Genomic DNA, 20,998 nt, shown 5'->3' with positions numbered 1-20,998 from the left:
AGTTTTGATGGTTTTTCAGTTTTTTACACAAAATATGGTCACTGTTGGAAGGAATCCAGTATTACCCACAATTAACTTGCTTCACAAGATATTACCTTTGTATATAGACGGTCACAAATATGGTTGTAATTACTATAGGTCAGAATTTATCAATACACAAGAATCTAAGGTGAACATTACAAAAGTCTAAAAGCATAAATATCAAAGACAACAGTCTGATGAGTATTTCTTCACCTACAGGTTTTATTTGCCTATATTTGATATACAAACCAGTACTGTAGCACCCAATAATGGAAAAATAGTATTGTAGTGTCTGACACACTGCCTAATTTGTTACAAAGACTAGTAATATTTCAGGTACACATGTCCAATAAGCTTTCTTATTGTTCTCTAGTTGTCGCACTTATGAGATGGTTCCCCAATTATGCCCATTCACAGAAACCAGTAGTTTGTTGTCTGATGCTTTAGATGGTTTCTGGCCCTTATTCCTCAAACATCATATAAAGAGTCACCTTTTGCCGAATGGTCGGGGGAGGGGGGGGGGGGGAGGGGGGGGGGTGCGGAAGCACTTTTACCTGTACAAGTCAGTCATTTTGCGTTGTTGCTCTGCAGTATTTCCATAAACTTTGACATTTGCTAAATATAAACTAGTATGTGTTGACTTGAGCCCATGAAAGTTACAACCAATACAAGGGTTCAGTTCAAACTGATTGTTTGAAAAACACAGAAGAAAAGAAGATACTTGAAAAATCAGTTTATTTAAATGTACTCGCTATCATTAACACCACTGGAGTTAAGACTTCCAAAACATAAAATTTTTTAAATGTTTGAAGATTAAAAGTGAAAGGCTGTATAACCAAAACATAAAGTAACATATATAATAACCAAATAAAACACATTTGGAGAACAGTTGCTAGAGAATATTTTATTTATTTTGTTTCATAAAAACATATAATTTCCTACTCACCTTACACTGCAGTGTTGAAGCTTCAAATTCCTTCCTTAAGTTAGTGTAATCTTCACACATCTTCCTCAGATTATCAATTTCATTTAAAAGAGATTGTTTTTCCACTGTAATGTTGCTTAACAACTCTTTTAACTTTACCAGTTCCTGTAAATGAATAACAAATGCATACAATTAAGTCAAGTAATGAGTACATATAAAAATCGAACACCTGTTTCAGTCTGAAACAATATTGTCAGCTTAACAAGAGTCTAACTAGTATACTGGTTGTCACAGTATAAACAAATCTAGTTCTATAAATTAAAATAATTGGCAAGATGACGAGGAAGAGGTATGTGGATGGCTGTGGATTGTTAGTAGTAATAAAACTCAGCAAATAGGGTATGAGAGAAAAAAATGAGGCATAGGATGTTAGAAAGAGGGAGGAATGCAGCAGAACTGGAAAGTGACAACATAGAGTTAGAGAGAGAGGGGGCGGGGGGAGGGAGAGGGGGGGGGGAGGGAGAGGGGGGGGGAGAGAGAGGGGGGGGGGGGAGTTGGAGTAGGGGGGTGAAAGTACAGATGTGTAAAGGTATTTACTATGGAGATAGCAGGAACAAAGGTAGTGTCCGAGACTAAGATGTCATATGTAGTCATGAGGAGAGCTAGTGCTGGAGACGAGGATTCAAGTAGGATGGATACTGAAGTAGCTGTTGAAATCCTTAGTGTGTGGTATTTGCACATTCAACAACTACGTGGTCCAGTTTCTGGTAAGGCACTATCGAATGGTGGCCATTTATATAGGGTGTTTCAAAATGACATTTTAAAAATTTGTGGATGGGTTCCTTACATCAAAACAAGAAAAAGGAAGTCCAGTAAACATGGGATCTAAAATGCATACCTTCATAACTGCGAGCACTTGTTCAATAAATGAGATGTGTTTCACTGAAGATGAAAGGTGCTCATAACTCCCAAGGTATGCATTTTAGAGGCTTCATTTACAGGACCTTTCTTTTCTTGTTTTGGTCCATACTATGTCCTCCCACAATATGAAAAGCAAAGAACTTACAATAGAAGAGCTGTTGTTCACAGTAGCTTTTAAGGTATGCATTTTAGATCACATGTTTACTGGATTTTTTTCTAGTTTTAGTGTAAGGAATCTGTTCCCAAACTTTTAAATCATTGTTCTGAAGCACAATGTAGATGAGAAACCTAAGTAATCATTATAGTGAATTCTGCACAGCAGGTGCAGCGTAACTGGTAGATGACATGACTGATTCCAAACCTCTGATATGACAAGAAATATCTGTGACAGGATGGCAATTTGAAGTGGTGTGTGTTTGTGTGAATGTGCAACAGGTCTTGCAGCTGCATCATCCACTTGGAAATGGTCCATGAGGTACAGGAGAGGAATCCATGGTGGCCAGCATCAAACCACTCAGAAACTGATACCCCCACTACCAACCCACCCCAGCTCCACCCACTGTTCCCCACAGCTTATGTGGCCTCTATGTGTTTAAAGGTTGTAGGGAACAGATATTTTGATACTGGAAGGGCAAATGCTGTTACTCTTTCGGTGATTAGTGGGTTTGGTAGAGACAGTCTATGGAGCCTTTACAGAGACAGAAATTAGCAACCAGGTTGGGAGTTTGTTGAGCTGAAAGGTTAAGGTTCAGAGAGAAGATATTTATCTTGCCATACACAAATATGTCACCAATGAATCTGAACAAGACAATGTGTTTAAGGTACCAAGTGGATAGTAATGATACCACTAAGTGTCCCATGATTAAGTTGTCATAAGACCATCACACACACATACCCATGGTAGTTCCATAGATTTGACTATAAATTTGGACTTCATAGTAGAAGTACTTACAGGGTGTATACATGGACAAGGAAAAAAATCCCAGATTTTTCCCAGATTTCTCAATTAAAAATGCATTTTCTCCCAGGTGAAAATACACTTTTTCCGTCTTAAGTGGCAGTACACTTTCCCTCGGAACTGCAGAAGTTATGAATCCCTTGAATAGCTATGGTTTTACATATTGGTGCAGCAACATGTATGCTGCATATTTTCATATTATGAAAGTATAAATGTGAATTCCAACAAACACCGCATGTTACTTTCCAAAGCATTGAAATCGAGATTGTGATGTGCTTTTGTAAGCCAGTCACAGCTCATGTCATGTGATCTCACTAGCCAATGACAGCGGATATTCAAAGTATAGGGTACTTGATGTAGTCAGCCAATAGCAACATCACTGTTGAGTAGTGCAAACACACAAATAGAAAAATTTAATGCAGGGTGTAACGGTGGACAAGAAAAAAAAAAATTCCCAGATTTTTTCTGGATCTCCCTGTTAAAAATACATTGTCTCCCAGGTGAAGATACACTTTTTCCATGTTAAGTGACAGTATACTTTCCATCGTAACTGTAAAACTTATCAATTCTTTGAATGGATATGGTTTTACACAGCAGCTTAGAATTTCTCGGCACTTTAGAAAACGGAACTCAGGGGGGAAAAACACGTTTTGGAAAGATCTTTGATGTGCAGCAACATGTATGCTGCATATTTTAGTATTATGAAAGTATAAATTCGAATTCCACCAACAGGAAAAGTTAATGGTTTAAGTTAATACACATAGTGTTGCTACAAGAAAAGCAAAGCTTTCGCATATAATAATGGTCTCGAAGATTTGTGGGGGCATGGGGGTGTAGAACAGTTCTCTGTAGTACGCACTCTACGCTACATGAATTGTGTATATGCTGCAAGAATAAGAGTGCTCATTGTAAGTGACGGGAGTGTGAGTGTAATTACCACGCCTGTGCCCCACTACCTACACATTAATGAGCTGCAAGAGAAGCTAAGTTTCCTGATATAATGTTGATATTTTTTTGTGTATGTTACACTTTAAGATACATCACACAAATGTGCCAGTGAAATGTTTAATAACAACATAAATGTCTGATCTGGGCTCGAACTTCTTCTCAATGGCTCGTCCTCAAAGAGTCGATTTTTAAATGAGAGTCAGACGCTCTGTGATTTAAGAAATTCATCATACATTCTCGCACATAGTTCATCTTCTTTGCGTAAAAGGAAATTTACTTTGAAAGTAAAGACTAGTTTACATGACGACACTATAACTGCGTTACCGGCCACCACTCATGCGCGCCGCGCTTTTGCCCAACTCAGTGAAACTAATTACTTTTGGCGTGTTCCAACTTTGGCGACATTAGGTGCCAGAAGATAGTTGCAATCAGAAGATAGATGGTTTGACAAGATCTGACCTGCAGGGCAAAATTTATTGAATTAGGAGCACATATGCAACTGAATTAAGAAAAATACAAGCAAGTACAATTCTGGCTGTGGAAATGCTCTCATCTACAAGACTAAAATCCCATCGTTTGAGTTGGCCTCCTCTTCTTTAAGGAATAGTGGTAGGAGGAGGGAAGGACAGACAAATCAAGAAGCTGCATGTTTTATTCAATGTCCAACTATTTAAAATGTCGCAGAACATATATTTGAATTCTGAAATGTTTCCATTGTACAGATCTATCTCCAAGACAGTAATTTGCAAAACATTCTCTTCTTAATGCACCCTGCTTCAAGTAATTACTGCTGTTAATGTTAATAACTATTACTTTTAATGTTAATAATTATTGGCATTAATGAAAAAGCATTATCACCACCTAAAAACTGCATCTTCTATCATGCCAAGTGTTCTTGACTGTAATGCACACAATGTGATATGTAACACCAATTCTGGTGACAGTGTTTCATGCATTATAGTATCTTTTCCTTATTGCATAATTAACTATATTTAGAAGAAACGTGAACTGTTCTAGTGGCATTCTAAGATAATTAAAAGAACTACTTGGGTCTTCCATTATAAATAATTTCTGTGAGGTCACTGAGCAATTGAGCTGATGTCTTTTCTTCATTCAGTCACAAATCGAAACAGGTTTCTTATTTTGCGTGTGTGTGTGTGTGTGACGTGCAGCTGCCAAAACTTTCAGTTCAGACATGACTTAGGAACCCACAAAACGACACAAGTGTATGTTGGTGTCGTCGTGTCTATCGTCATATACGAAATTATTTGCCTGCAACGCATTCAACGCAACGAGTTGCACAACCGAATGTCATAGTGTAAACTAGGCTTAATGCTTTTCAAACCACAATTCGCAATATTTTCCCATGGCCTGTTAGAAATAGGTTCGTTGCAGCAGTTGCCAGAGAGCACCAGCCAGATAACAGGTGTCACCACGCTGGCCCAGCTACGATGACGAAGGGAGCCCGTATGTTTGTACGTGTAAAACATTAAGAGATCTTACATTATGTCACAAAAGAAACAAGACATCAGAGGATACTCCAAGAGCATCAGAATTTTGTGAAGCATACTAAAATTCTTAATTCAATTTATAGTGCACCTTCGCATGTCCAGATTCCCAATGAAGTAGACCACAACCTGATATTAAGCTTTACAGTGTGGTTTTCAGAATGTAAATTTTCTTGGAGTGCCAGTACTGTATTATCTCAAGTTTCGTTCTTTATTATGGCATAATACCATATGTGCTAGAAGATGAAAACATGCACTAGAAACGCAGCAAACACTGAAACTAAACAACAGTGCAGAATAATTAAACACTTTGTTTCAAATAAATTTACTGCTTCAGCAGAAAAGATTAATAAAAGCCAAATTTCTTCAGCAAACAGACAAAAATAACTTCATTGTTCTGCAAAGCAATTAATGCTTTACTGTCAGAAAGGTGGAAATAAGAGGAGACATCACGTACACTATGCACGCATTCAAAAACCAACTTATGATTCATTCAGAAATCAACTTAGAATGTGTTCAAAAATGTTAAAAATCAACAGGGATGCGTTTAAAAATCATATGAATAATCAATAGACCAATGTGCGCTGGATGCTATGCACTTTGTGAAACAAGGTTTTTCCCCTCAAGAATATGAATTTGGCACCCCCACCCCGAAATTGCCACTCGGGGCAAACACCCCGCATGTGCATGAGCCCACTCGCAACTGCTCGAACGAACCTATAGCCTAGTTTACACAATGACACTAGGTTGCAGGCAACTGTGCTACCGGCCTCTGCACATGCACACCGCGCGTTTGTGCAACTCGTTGGTGAAACTAAACACATTGGGCACGTTCCAACTTTGGTGACACTAGTTGCATGAGTTTCGAGGTTATGTGTGTTCGTAGAGTGTAGACAAACTAAATATGAAATGGGGAATGGAGAATTATGTTCGCTTTTTGGATATCTATGCTTTGCATAGGTGTTTGTGGGATTTCAGTGATGCTGATTACAAAAATAAGCAACATATTGCTGCTGCTGAGACTGTCATATGCAATCATAACATAGATGGTTTGACAATGTACAGGGCAAAATTTATTGAGTTAGGAGCACATATACAACTGAATTAAGAAAAATACAAGCAAGTGTAATTCTAGCTGTGGCAATGCTCTTGCCTACAAGACTAAAATCCCATCGTTCGAGTAGACCAACTCTTTGTTAAGGAATATTGTTGACAGGAGGGAAGGCTATACTAATTCAAGAAGCTGCATTCTTTATTCAAGATTCATCTATTTAAAACGTCGCTGCAGTGCTCCCCATTCACATACGTTAGAATTTTGAAATATTGCCACTGTACAGATCTATCTTCAAGAGAGTGGTTTGCAAACCATTCTCTTCTTAATGCGGCCTGCTTCGAATAATTATTGTTGCTAATGTTAATAATTATTACTGTTAATGTTAATAATTATTGATGTTAATGAAATAGTGTCATCACCAACTAAAACCGTATCTTATAGCATGCCAAGTGTTCTCGATTGTAATGCATGCAATATGGTATGTAATATCAGTTCTGGCAACAGTGCTTCACGCATTACAGTACCTTTATTCGTTGTCACATAATTAACTCTATTTAGAAGAAACTTGAACAGTTCTGGTGACATTCCAAGATAATTAAAAGAACGTCTTGGATCTTCCATTATAAATTATTTCAGCAAGGATACTGAGCAACCGAGCTGATGTCTTTTCTTCATCCAGTCATGAACTGAAACACATTTCTGATTTTTTTCTTATGCAGCAATTCAACGCAACAAGCTTTAACTCCATCACAACTTGTGCAACATGCAGCTGCCAAAACTTTTGTCTCAGACACAACTCAGGGACCCACAAAACGACGAAACCGAAATGTCACCGTGTCTACAGTCATATATGAAACCACTTGCATGCAACTCATTCCATGCAACGAGTGGTGCAACCCAATGTCATCACGTAAACTAGGCTTAATGTAAACAGTTGTGACGCCACGCTCATAGGAGGCAATTTGTTGTTACGAACCATTGCTTAGTCTTCCTACAGCCTTTGATTCATTTTGATATCGGGAAATGCTTGTATGAGCAATGTAGTTTGTTGTATGTGGCGCATTTCCTTTGCAACAGAAAATTTATTTTCATTTTTTTCTCTCGTTCATGTTTTATTGCTGCAGTATTATTCTTCAGTAGTGGGATACAATAATATCCTTTGTTAGAGAATCAGTTCTTACCAGTCAAAATTACAAAAATTTAACTGAAAACTAAAACAATGAAAAATTCCCAGAATTATAAGAAATTCCATTGTTTTTCCTTGTTTCCTCCTGGATAAAAAATTCCCAGGTTTTTCCCAGATTTCCCGGGTCGTATACACACTGACTAATTGAGTTACAATAAAGTTGATAAAGCAGATCACAAAGAAGGCTGTGCTTGAGTCAGGAAATTACTATGAAAGACAACAAAGCCACAGGCGTGCACAATGACGGAGTACAAGAGTATCAGAGCCATGGGTATTGAGGACTGCAATCAGCCTTTCCTTATCATTTTGTCCGCTAAGTCTCCCTTGCCCTGGGCTTCTGGGTGACTTTTCCGAACTCTATCCCTATTCCTAATCACCTCCATTCCTTCTCCTTCACCCCTTTTCCATCCCCTTCAGCTATTCTGACAGAAGAAGGAACCATTGTCTCCAAAACCTTGCACACAAGAAACATTTTTTATATGTTGTTCTCTTGCCGCCACTTGGTGAGTAGATTTTTTATCTACCCAATTAGAGGACAATATGTAGGTAGCTTTACTCAAAGCAATTTCAGTTGCTAACGTTATTTGCACTTTCTCTGTAGTTATAAAGTTTTATTGTTCTTAGCTACCTGGGCATCTTCCTCTGCTTGTGCATGTATCATTCAGAATGGTATACTAAATAAAGCCTTTGTGATTTTTCCACCCAGAGTTTTGTGTAAGAACCTCATGGTAGCAAGTTGATATTTTGGTATAGATTATAACTATTTCATTGTGTTAGTTCCCAGACATTCATCCACAGACATGCTGAGTATTATGAATAATTGTCAGTAAAGAGTAAATTTCATTGATTTTTTTAAAATTATTTTTAGGAAAACCTTTTTGACTAACAGTACATTTAGAATAATATAACTGGTTCGACCATCACAGACTGTGCAATTGAATTAGAAACAACTACATGTTTAAAGTAAAGAGTTATAACAGTGAAGCTATTATCTAAAACAGATTGGATGGATATGGCACCAAGAGATCCATTTGCATAATGGCAATGGTTTTACAGGGTAAATATACAACAAGTATATGTCATTTAATTTTAAAGCGTTTATCTGAAGAGATCTAAGGACTGATCAAATATTTTCACTCCTTTATCCAATCCCTATGGCAGGAATACTTGTTTGCCACCAGTCACTGTGACCAAAATCTAACACTGAAACTTGCCTCTCAGTTCACACCTTCATCCAGTTGTAACCCAACCATATCCACCAGACCAATCCCTGGTTATCTTCCAAGAATCACTACTTTCAATCTGGTCCGTTTCTAAGAACGGAAACCTCTTGGTAGAGGAAAGACTACACAGTCTCTAGATATGCCTTGATCTGCACATCTTCTCCATGGACAAAGTGTCCACCATTATTGTGGTGAACTGCAGAGATTATCTGACAGAAGGTGTCTGCCAACAGTATAGTGCATGCAAATTGATGCGGGCACTTGATGTGCATCATTGAGAGTCCTGGAGGGAAAGTGCCATTCTAAACTGAAGCTTAACTCACATTGTTTGTAAATATTAAGCGGGGTCCCTACATGCCCACATTTGCATGGTGACCATTCAAAAAGATTTGTCACCTCTTCTTTGGTTCGTATTTGAAAACAAGTCAACTGAAAATGCAGCAATTTATTTTTGCCTGAAACTTCCAGGCAGATTAAAACTGTGTGCCAGACGAGACTCAAACGTGGGAACTTTGCCATTTGTGGGCAAGTGCTCTACCAACTAAGCTACCCAAGCACGACTCACGCCCCATCCTCACAGCTTTACTTCTGCCAGTACCTTGTCTCCTACCTTCCAAACTTTACAGAAGCTCTCCTGTGAACCTTGCAGAACTAGCACTCCTGAAAGAAAGGATATTGCGGAGACATGGCTTAGCCACAGCCTGGGGGATGTTTACAGAATGAGATTCACTCTCTGCAGTGGAGTGTGTGCTGATATAAAACTTCCTGGCAGATTAAAAGGGTGTGCCGGACCTTTGCCTTTGGCTGGCAAGTGCTCTACCAACTGAGCTACCCTAAGAATGACTCACGCCCCGTCCTCACAGCTTTACTTCTGCCAGTACCTCGTCTCCTATCTTTGAAAGGCAAAGGTCCCACATTTGAGTCTCGGTCCAGCACACTGTTCATTGCCAACTTTTTTGAATTACACACAGTGTCTTACTTCCATGTAAATATCCCAATAACTATGATATTACTATTAATAATGAATAAGAAAAATAGGAGTATGGGTGAGCTACTACAAACAGCATAGTGAACGCATTATTGTGGCCAAGATAGACACGAAGCCCACATCTACTACAGTAGTACAAGTTTATATGCTAACTAGCTCTGCAGATGACGAAGAAATTTATGAAATGTATGAGAAGATAAAAGAAATTATTCAAGTAGTGAAGGGAGACGAAAATTTAACAGTCATGGGTGACTGGAATTAGAGAGTAGGAAAAGGGAGAAAAGGAAACATAGTAGGTGAATATGGATTGGGGTTAAGAAATGGAAAAGGGAGAAAAGGAAACATAGTAGGTGAATATGGATTGGGGTTAAGAAATGAAAGAGGAAGCCGCATGGTAGAATTTTGCACAGAGCATAACTTAATCATAGCTAACACTTGGTTCAAGAATCATGAAAGAAGGTTGTATACATGGAAGAATCCTGGAGATACTAAAAGGTATCAGATAGATTATATAATGGTAAAACAGAGATTTAGGAACCAGGTTTTAAATTGTAAGACATTTCCAGGGGCAGATGTGGACTCTGACCACAATCTATCGGTTCTGAACTGTAGATTAAAACTGAAGAAACTGCAAAAAGGTGAGAATTTAAGGAGACGGGACCTGGATAAACTGACTAAACCAGAGGTTGTACAGAGTTTTAGGGAGAGCATAAGGGAACAATTGACGGGAATGGGGGAAGAAATACAGTAGAAGAAGAATGGGTAGTTTTGAGGGATGAAGTAGTGAAGGCAGCAGAGGTTCAAATAGGTAAAAAGATGAGGGCTAGTAGAAACCCTTGGGTAACAGAAGAAATATTGAATTTAATTGATGAAAGGAGAAAATATAAAAATGCAGTAAATGAAGCAGGCAAAAAGGAATACAAACGTCTCAAAAATGAGATCAACAGGAAGTGCAAAATGGCTAAGCAGGGATGGCTAGAGGACAAATTTAAGGATGTAGAGGCATATCTCACTAGGGGTAAGATAGATAATGCCTACAGGAAAATTAAAGAGACCTTTGGAGAAAGGAGAACCACTTGCATGAAGATCAAGAGCTTTGATGGCAACCCAGTTCTAAGCAAAGAAGGGAAAGCAGAAAGGTGGAAGGAGTATATAGAGGGTCTATACAAGGGCGATGTACTTGAGGACAATATTATGGAAATGGAAGAGGAGGTAGATGAATATGAAATGGGAGATATGATACTGCATGAAGAGTTTGACAGAGCACTGAAAGACCTGAGTCGAAACAAGGCCCCCGGAGTAGACAACATTCCGTTAGAACTACTGACAGCCTTGGGAGAGCCAGTCCTGACAAAACTCTACCATCTGGAGAGCAAGATGTATGAGACAGGCGAAATACCCTCAGACTTCAAGAAGAATATAATAATTCCAATCCTAAAGAAAGCAGGTTTTGACAGATGTGAAAATTACCGAACTATTAGTTTAATAAGTCACAGCTGCAAAATACTAACGCGAATTCTTTACAGATGAATGAAAAAACTGATAGAAGCCGACCTCAGGGAAGATCAGCTTGGATTCCGTAGAAATGTTGGAACACGTGAGGCAATATTGACCCTACGACTTATACTAGAAGAAAGATTAAGGAAAGGCAATCCTATGTTTCTAGCATTTGTAGACTTAGAGAAAGCTTTTGACAATGTTGATTGGAATACTCTCTTTCAAATTCTGAAGGTGGCAGGGGTAAAATACAGGGAGTGAAAGGCTATTTACAATTTGTACAGAAAGCAGATGGCAGTCATAAGAGTTGAGGGGTATGAAAGGGAAGCAGTGGTTGGAAAGGGAGTGAGACAGAGTTGTAGCCTATCCCCAATGTTATTCAATCTGTATATTGAGCAAGCAATAAAGGAAACAAAAGAAAAGTTCAGAGTAGGTATTAAAATCCATGGAGTAGAAATAAAAACTTTGAGGTTTGCCGATGACATTGTAATTCTGTCAGAGACAGCAAAGGACTTAGAAGAGCAGTTGAATGGAATGGATAGTGTCTTGAAAGAAGGATATAAGATGAACATCAACAAAAGCAAAACGAGGATAATGGAATGTAGTCGAATTAAGTCGGGTGATGCTGCGGGAATTAGATTAGGAAATGAGACACTTAAAGTAGTAAAGGAGTTTTGCTATTTGGGGAGCAAAACACCTGATGATGGTTAAAGTAGAGAGGATATAAAATGTAAAATGGCAATGGCAAGGAAAGTGTTTCTGAAGAAGAAAAATTTGTTTACATCGGGTATAGACTTAAATGTCCGGAAGTCATTTCTGAAAGTATTTGTATGGAGTGTAGCCATGCATGGAAGTGAAACGCGGACGATAAATAGTTTAGACAAGAAGAGAATAGAAGCTTTCGAAATGTGGTGCTACAGAAGAATGCTGAAGATTAGATGGGTAGATCACATAACTAATGAGGAAGTATTGAATAGAACTGGGGAGAAGAGGAGCTTGTGGCACAACATGACTAGAAGAAGGGATCGGTTGGTAGGACATGTTCTGGGACATCGAGGGATCACCAATTTAGTATTGGAGTGCAGCGTGGAGGGTAAAAATCGTAGAGGGAGACCAAGAGATGATTACACTAAGCAGATTCAGAAGGATGTAGGCTGCAGTAGGTACTGGGAGATGAAGAAGCTTGCACAGGATAGAGTAACTTGGAGAGCTGCATCAAACCATTCTCAGGACTGAAGACCACAACAACAACATATGACCATTAATGAAATGAGGGGCACATCATAATGAACCTGACATTAAAGCTACAAGCAAAACAAATTAATTTTTTTTACCGAATAGTTTCTGTAATATTGTCTGAGAAAGACTGCAGGGAATGTGTGCCAATTCTATCATCGCTGACCGGCCCAAACATGGCAAACGCTTGTTGGCCTACCCTTCTGAACAAACGAATGAACTCACTCAGCTCTTTGGATGATAACTGGTATGATACTTCGAATTACAGGTCCAGTCATCTGTCTCAGAAGCCCAGCATAATCCCCAATCCTTACTCACTCCCTCTTCACCTCCCTCCACATACAGACACATCTTCTATATATTTCCCAAAATTTTTATGCCCAACCTTCCTCAATGCTCTACTCTAGTTGGTAATTTTGCTCCCATGGAAAGAATATCAGGTTTTGTTGAAAAACACCAACACACTGCAATACCCTAGCTTCCTATACCATCACATCACAACCATCTCCACTTTATTACCACCTTCATACTTGCTAGTCACTGGCAACATCAGCTGTCTGTATGACATCATCACCCACCCCCAGAGTGTTTTGCCATTAACAAGCATTATATTTCCCAATGTCCAGCCAACTCCAAACCTACATACGTGTCTCTATATCCCTAACCACAACTGCTTCTCCTTTGAGAGGAAGATGTACATGTATAACTGTAGATGATGATGTTCTCCTGCATGGCACTCTTATATGCCATGAATGGAAATCTTCCTGATTATTCCAGATCCTAAACCTCTTGTCTCATTCAGATTCACTGATGCATTCATGATCTGGACCTTATCATTAATCCTGTCTGTTTCACCCAGTCCTCTTCAGCCCAGCATCCCAACTTCCAGGAGGTTGATCTCCATCTCACCACGGCTTCAAACTACAAAACCTCTGTCTATATGAAGCTCACAAACTATAAAGCACCTCTATTATGACACTTGTCATCCTGTACAGACCAACAAATATCTCCTACACAGTATGTCCACCTACAAACACTGCACCTGCAATCACAAGAATCAGCTGCCTAGCATGCTATGAGGCTTACTAAGGCCTCCACTGAAAGATTCTATGATCCAAACTTCATTCGCAAAAAGACCCACATAATTTTTCACCCATTTCCATGTACAAGCTACAGAGGTGCATCAGTATCCCACTGCAGTAGAATATCTGCATTACTAGGGCTTCAACTGCCTTTCATTGTGCCCTGAAATGGGGAACATCCTCCTCACAATCATTCCTGTCTCTACTCATAGTGGCATTCTACCACCAATCCAATTTACACCTAACTCAACCTTAACTTACGTGTGTCATATCTTTCTAGAAGATGGGGAGAAAGACTTGATCCATACACCCGCCTATCAATCCTATTATAGTCCTTTCACTGACATAAACCAAAACAGAGGCAGAATCACCTATAAAAGCGGTCAGATCATATACCATCTCTGCTGACACTTCTGCAAAGACATTTACTTGGACGTGATCACTGGCTAAATCAAAGGCCACCAACAAACTGAAGGTAAGAACTATGTTGATTATCCAGTAGTAGAACATGCTCCTGAGCACAATGTGCTTGACTTCAATAGCTGCTTGACAACCTGTGCCATTTGGATCTTAACCCCTCCACCTAAGAATTACACTTATGTGAAATATATCCTCTAATCCCCCTAGCTTTAATCTTTGCTAGCCCCTTCAAGCCATCCATTTCCTTCCACTAATCCACAATCACACTCTTCTCTTCTCTCCTGAATCTCTCTCTTCCCTTATACCTCCCCCCCCCCCCCCAAAAAAAAAAAAATCAATAATACCTATCCAGCACCCATTCCACTCTTCTACTTCATCATCATTTCCCAGATGCAACTTCCACAACTTGTATGAGTATACAGCCAGAGCTACCACAGTCTCATCCTATTTCCTTGCTGCCTCTTCATTCCAGCCATCAGCTATGTTTCCCTCCAGTACTTCCACCCTATGCTCTCCAACTGACAAGCCCGTGTGTGTGTGTGTGTGTGTGTGTGTGTGTGTGTGTGTGTGTGTGTGTGTGTGTGTGTGTGTGTGTGTGTCAATCAAATTCTATTAAATCCTTAATGATACAACAATACTGTGAATGGTTATCTTTACTACTTCTATTACCTGTAAGCCTAACTGATTATTCTATATTTCAGATACTATATACTAACCCCAGCTAATTCATTTGAAGCACGTTCTTTCAGTTCAGAAAGTAGTTGTACTTCCACCTTAGTGTCCTTTAATGTTTGGTCCTTTTCATTTTTTTCACAGCACATATGAAGAATTTTTTCACCTGCTTCCTTGAGTTTTTGTTCAAAAGCATTACACACTATCTGCCACTGATTTTCATTTTTGGTGTGCTGTTCTCTCTCACTGTTCACTGAAAAAATGGTGTGTAATTAAAAATTGATATTACAATATTACATATGATTTAAGAAGTAGCCCAAAAATTTTATTGCGAAGCAGCATACAAATAAAGTTCACAAAAGTTAAGTTTCTAATAAAGGTAAGTAAAAAAGAGAACTATTTAATCTTGAAGTAAATGCAGAAGAGAACCAAAGAAGTCCTGCAGTTCGTATGCAGATGAAGTCAGCACAATCATCAACAGAAATTTGTATTAGTTGGGTAGCTACCACAGGAAAAGCATATATGTAACAGAAAATATGCACAACTGTCATCAGTTGATGAACTATCATCTTTGCTGAGGCAGTGTTTTCTTGTCATTGAATTACCATAAGTCATCTACTTGACAAAGTAAAACATCTGTTTTTGTGTGCTGCTGTACAAAACATGAAAGAAAATGACACATACTGTTTGCACTGTACACCAGTGATATCCACATATTATACAACCTAATAAATCAGCAGTGGCTGAACACTGTATTTTCACTGGCCAGAAATGAGGCATCTGGTAGAAGTATCTGGGTTTCTTGAAGTTTTCCCAGTGGATCGAATACGCCATCATTTTTTGGGTGTGTATCTGGAATATTTTGAATTCATGTTCGAATATTTTGGCCAACAAATGTTCAGCCATTCTAAAGATGAGTTGCTTGCACGATTTTTTATAATTACTTTACAGGCTGTGGAGTAAATGCACAGGCTTCAGACATAATGCTGTTGGTAATGAGAGGGTCAGTCATGGATTAAACTAAGAGTACAACAAAGCAAGCACAGAATCCGTGAATCCACAGAGTTTATGAACGTTTTGTACGTTGTTGATAATTATGGATGGCACAAATATTTAGAATGTTTTCTTTGCGACTGCAAACATGAAATGAGGCATTTCCATGATTTGTTGAGCTGGAATCTCGATTGAGGAAGTTGCCTGCCAATTTAATTATATTTCCACATCTTTCTTGACCACTGAATCTCAGTAGCATGATTCTATGGCAGTATCTTAACTTCCCCATGATCCACAGAACAGTCAGTGAAAATAAAATGTTCAGCCACTGCTGATTTATTGGGCTGTATAGTATGTGGGTATCACTGGTGTTCAATGCAACATTATTTTACAGTTTGTATTGTTTGTCCTATATATGTATCCTCATACATTATGAAACCACAGATCCCAGAAGAGCTGCCATCTTGGCCGGTGGAAGGAAAATCACATCGACTTTATGTTTCTTTGTTGTTCTTGCAATTTATGAAGAGCTATTTCCCACAAATAGTAGAAAGGCCACAGGCTTTACATCTCTTTCTTTTCAAGGCATAGCGTTTACCAAAAGCCCACTCATACTGATTTATAGTTGCAGGCATCTAGCTGCTATCACCCTTCACAAACTATGAGTGCACTTAAAGCTTTGGTACAGAGGGTTCATGCACTTAAAGCTTTGGTACAGAGGGTTCATGCAGTGTCCAAAACTGACAGCTTACCAAGTGAACTGATACACTTGGAAGAAATATTTCATAAGAATGGATATAAAAAACATCAAATTAAGAGAGTTCTGCAAGCACTTACACCAGACCACCCAAAAGAAGAACAAGAAGAAAGAGATGTAGAATCTACAGCCTTTCTGCCAAAGTGGGAAATATCTCTTCAAAAATTGCAAATATAATGAAAAAGCATAAAGCTGATGTGACTCCCTTCTACTAACCAAGACGGCAACTCTTCTGGAATCTGTGAAGGATGATTTGTTTCTACAAAAGGTGGGTATATATGAAATTCTGTGTGAGTGTGATAAAAGATATATAAGACAAACAATATACTTTGTAAAAGAATGTTGCACTGAATACCAGTGATACACCTGCCTTCTACAGCCGAACAAATCAGCTGTGGCTGAACACCGTATTTCCACTGGCCATTCCAAGGATTCAGTAGTCAAAGAGGCTGTGGTAATACAATTAGCAAAAACCTGCCCACTCTAGATAAATGTTTCCAGTTCTAGAAATTATGGAAGCCACCATTCATTTCAAGTCTACACTCTCACAGAACATATTCCAGGTCTTTATATGTCACCCGTAATTAACAACAACACACTTTATAAGCACTGTGCATTTGCAGATTCTGTTTGCTTTGTTTTATTATTAGACACATCAAGTGTAATCAATGACTCACACTCTTGTTAACCAACACTGTTACCTCTGAAAAATGTGCATTTACTTCACAGTGTGTAAAGAGATTTAAAAACTTGCAAGTAGCACACCATGAGAATGGCTGAAAGGTTGTCAGCAAAAGTATCAGCACCTGAATCAAAAATATCCCAGATGCACACCTGAAAAATGATGGAATAATGGAATACATGTGTTTGAGTGGTACAAATGATAATAAAGGTGGCAGGAGAGAACACATAAGAGATGTGGGAACATGAGCTTTCAGAGCCAGTTTCCATTTTCTCCTGCAGCTGCTTGGTGAGTAGCTTTTTATCTGTCCATATTATATTTTCAAACATTGGTTATTTTCATTAAGTGATCATGAAGGTCATACACGCACTGAAAATGACCACTGCTGCAGGCATCATCAACTTTCAGCACATTTGTGTCATCATTCCAGCATGCAAACAGAAAACAAGCAATCAATGTCACTGCACCTCAACGCAGTTTATGCCTTGAAACAATTCACAGCATTTTGCAAGGCGGTGTGAACATACATCACATACAGCAATAAGTACTAATCTGTTAATACCAAATGATCTCACTGCAATGATAAAAGTAAATGACAACTTTTGGTAAACCATTGTGTACATCCTAATGTTGTGGCAATGATGAGTGTTATTGTTGCTGGTAATAATTTGGTAGATTTTGAAGATTTGCAACAGCTGGTCTCTCTCTCTCTCTCTCTCTCTCTCTCTCTCTCTCTCTCTCTCTCTCTCTCTCTCTCACACACACACACACACACACACACACACACACACACACAGAGTGATCTATCACATAGGTGGTGAGGTGTTTATAATGTGACAACCCACCTTCACAGGAGGCTAAATGGTAATACAGTAATGTCTCAGGAACCTAGGATGCAATTATCAATTTTGTACAGAAGTTCTTGTAGAATGTAAATACTTTAGAATCAAAGTCATGAAAGCAGCCATGTCATATACCTACTCTGCTGCAAATATTGCACAGCCTTTTATCCTGATATGACTACCAACCAGTTGTCCACGAGGATGAATGGCCACCACCTATTTGCTGCAAAAAAAGACGCTGACCACCCAGTGGCACAACATGCAACTGAGCACAAAATGTGCAATTTCAGAGGCTGCTTCAAGCCCAAGCCATATGGATCCTTGCCTCCACCTACAGTTTCTATGAACTACACACAGGAGTTAGCCTTACAGCATATCCTCTGCTCCCGTAATCATACCGGCCTCAATCTCAGGCAATCCACTGTCCCTGCACACTCCACCCAACAGATTCCTCTTCCTTCCTACTGCCATTCCCTCCCAGTTCATGTCCCCATGTCGCCTTCAGTGTGTGCCACTTCCTACCAGCGACTGCAATTGTGCCAGCCCATATACTTACCATCCCTCCCTTCTGCATCCCAGCCCGCAAACCAGCTGCGTCCCTCTAAGCCACTGGCCACCCATCCCCAGACCCTCTCCTGCCTCCCACCTCCCTCTCCATACCCCACCCAACACTACCCCCATCACAACAAGTGCATTAGAGAAAAATAGCATTAGCCTAGCCAGTACCATGTAGTGGCATAGGAGTGTGTGTATTTTATATTACTCTAGTTCATCGAAGGATAACTCCAAAGCTAGCCAGTTTTCATTCTTCTGTGTGTCCCTATTGACAACTCAATGCTTTTGTTTTTTGGTGATTGGTCTCTTTTAATCCTAAAGTATTCAGGACGTAATTATGTGCGCCATAGTTTAGGTAGTCCCTCAATTTGTACCATTGTACCAGTCTGTCTCAATAAGGGAACATATGTTGGAGGTATTTTCCAATTAAGAAGTTGCCATCCATTATTAAATTATCCTAGAGATACAAATTACAAGTGAAGGAATTTATGTAGATATACTCTGCTAAATATGACACACTATCAGAAGGGAATTGGCAGAAAATAGGACAATAAATAACTAAGTTTTGCTGGCTTGCTTTCTCCATGCACCAGGTTAAAAAAATTATATAATATTACTTTGTTAAACATCTAGCTCACTTAAAATGTTCCAGCTAATTACAGCACATTCCTTAGTGTAAATCTGAAACTGATGACATAATCTTTCATGAGTTTTGAATAAATTCTGTAAAAGGTGAGAAAGCATTTCCCGATTAATGATTCCTCAAATGCTATAAAAAGAAATCACAGATGAATGATGCTGGTACTTTTAAGTGACAACAAGTTAAAATTATCTAAGTGTACAAAATATCAAGTTTCAAATTAATTTATAAAACTTTGCAACTATACCCAATATAGCAATGGAGATTTACATACAGAGTTTCCTGTAGTGGTTTGCCTCATTGAGATGTCTGCTATGTAAAACATCAAATTTTTCTATCAGTTGTTCATAATTCTCCTTAATGGAATCATTTCGAGAAATTAGATTGTCTCTAGTTCTTTCAAATGACACAAAAGTGGTATTCATACTTTGAAAATATTCTTGCAGTATTCCAGAAATTTTACGGGTGTGCTGGACTCTGAAAGTATCAAAATATGTCAGTAATGCCAGTCCAGAAAACTATATAATAAATAAATAAATTATTAACACTATATAACGTATTTGTAAACTCAAGTACTAAATACAGTGCCTGACAAATGAGATTCAATCTTTGCTTTCTATGAAGTGAGAACAAAAGTGATGTAGAGCAATGACCATGATTCTCATGTCGTTCTCTTTTCTTCTTGTGTTTTAATATTATAAGTTGTTTGGAAACAAAATCATAAAAGTGCCATATGTTCCTAAATGTCCTAAACAGTGCTCCACTAAAAATCAGAGATTGATACAATTATCATTTAAGAACAAAATATTTTTGGTTTGTTCTAGTTAATAGTCAGTGGAATAATATATACCTCTCCTATATATATTGCTTTGCACCTTGACAATATTTTGAAAAGGACAGACTGCTACTCACTGTAAAGATGACACACTGAGTCCTGTTTCTGGCCACAGTGAGCAGAGACAGTGATCATGTATATGAGGTGCACCTGCTTGTGTGAATGTGTGTGTGTTTTCCTTTCTGTAGAAGGCTTTGGTCAGAAGCTCAATGTGTTCCAGTATTTCTGTCGTGCCAGCCTGCAGCTCAGTGTGTTACCTTTATGGTGAGTAGAAATCTATCCATTTCAAAATATTATTGATACTCCAACCTGGATTTTCCATTATTCACTTTGCATTTAACCCCTATACAAGTGACTGGTGAAAAAGTGCAGGGGATGTATAGAACCAGGAACAAGAGAGCAAAACTTGTAGGACAAAATAGAACAGAAGGATAGAAGTTTATTTTCTTATAACATACAATTTCAAGTCATTAACTTGATGTACATCTACACCTACATCTATACTATTCAGACCACTGTGAGGTACATGGCAGAGGGCACAGTTCTTCCTGTTCCATTCATGTTTGTAGCACGGAAGAACGATTGTTTGAATGCCTCTGGGCATGCAGTAATTATTCTAATTTTATCATCACAATCCATATGTGAGCAATATGTAGGGGATGTAGTACACTCCTATGGTAATCATTTAAAGATGGTTCTTGAAATTTTGTTAATAGACTTTCTCAGCATACTTTATGTCTGTCTTCAAGAGTCTTCCAGTTCAGTTACTTCAGTATCTCTGTGACACTCTCCCATGGATTAAACAAACCTGTGACCATTCATGCTGCCCTTCTCTGTATATTTAATATTCCCTGTTAGTCCTATCTAGTATGAGTCCAACACACGTGAGCAATATTCTAGAACCGCTCACACAAGTGATTGGTAAGCAATCTCCTTTGTAGACTGACTGCACTTCCCCAGTATTCTACCAATAAATAGAAGCCTATCACCTGCTTTACCCATGACTGAACCTACGTGATCATTCCATTTCATATCTCTGACACTTGTATAAATTG

The 20,998-nt window shown here is 38.7% G+C and overlaps 1 protein-coding gene across 1 annotated transcript in view; it reads right to left on the bottom strand.

Moving 5' to 3' along the window:
• Window positions 1-403: 403 nt before the first annotated feature.
• Window positions 404-20,998, bottom strand: part of LOC126474744 (GRIP1-associated protein 1-like) — a 38,928-nt gene continuing 18,333 nt past the window's right edge. The window contains exons 2-7 of the mRNA XM_050102221.1: window positions 19,383-19,585; window positions 14,684-14,892; window positions 968-1,111; window positions 786-848; window positions 576-706; window positions 404-488 (exon numbers count right to left, since the gene is read on the bottom strand). Coding sequence (XP_049958178.1) covers window positions 404-488; window positions 576-706; window positions 786-848; window positions 968-1,111; window positions 14,684-14,892; window positions 19,383-19,585 — 835 coding nt within the window. The remainder of the gene's footprint in view (window positions 489-575; window positions 707-785; window positions 849-967; window positions 1,112-14,683; window positions 14,893-19,382; window positions 19,586-20,998) is intronic.

The sequence above is a fragment of the Schistocerca serialis genome, chromosome 4 (genome assembly GCF_023864345.2).
Source record: "Schistocerca serialis cubense isolate TAMUIC-IGC-003099 chromosome 4, iqSchSeri2.2, whole genome shotgun sequence".
Taxonomy (NCBI): domain Eukaryota; kingdom Metazoa; phylum Arthropoda; class Insecta; order Orthoptera; family Acrididae; genus Schistocerca; species Schistocerca serialis.
This window is presented reverse-complemented; position numbering and strand designations above follow the sequence as displayed.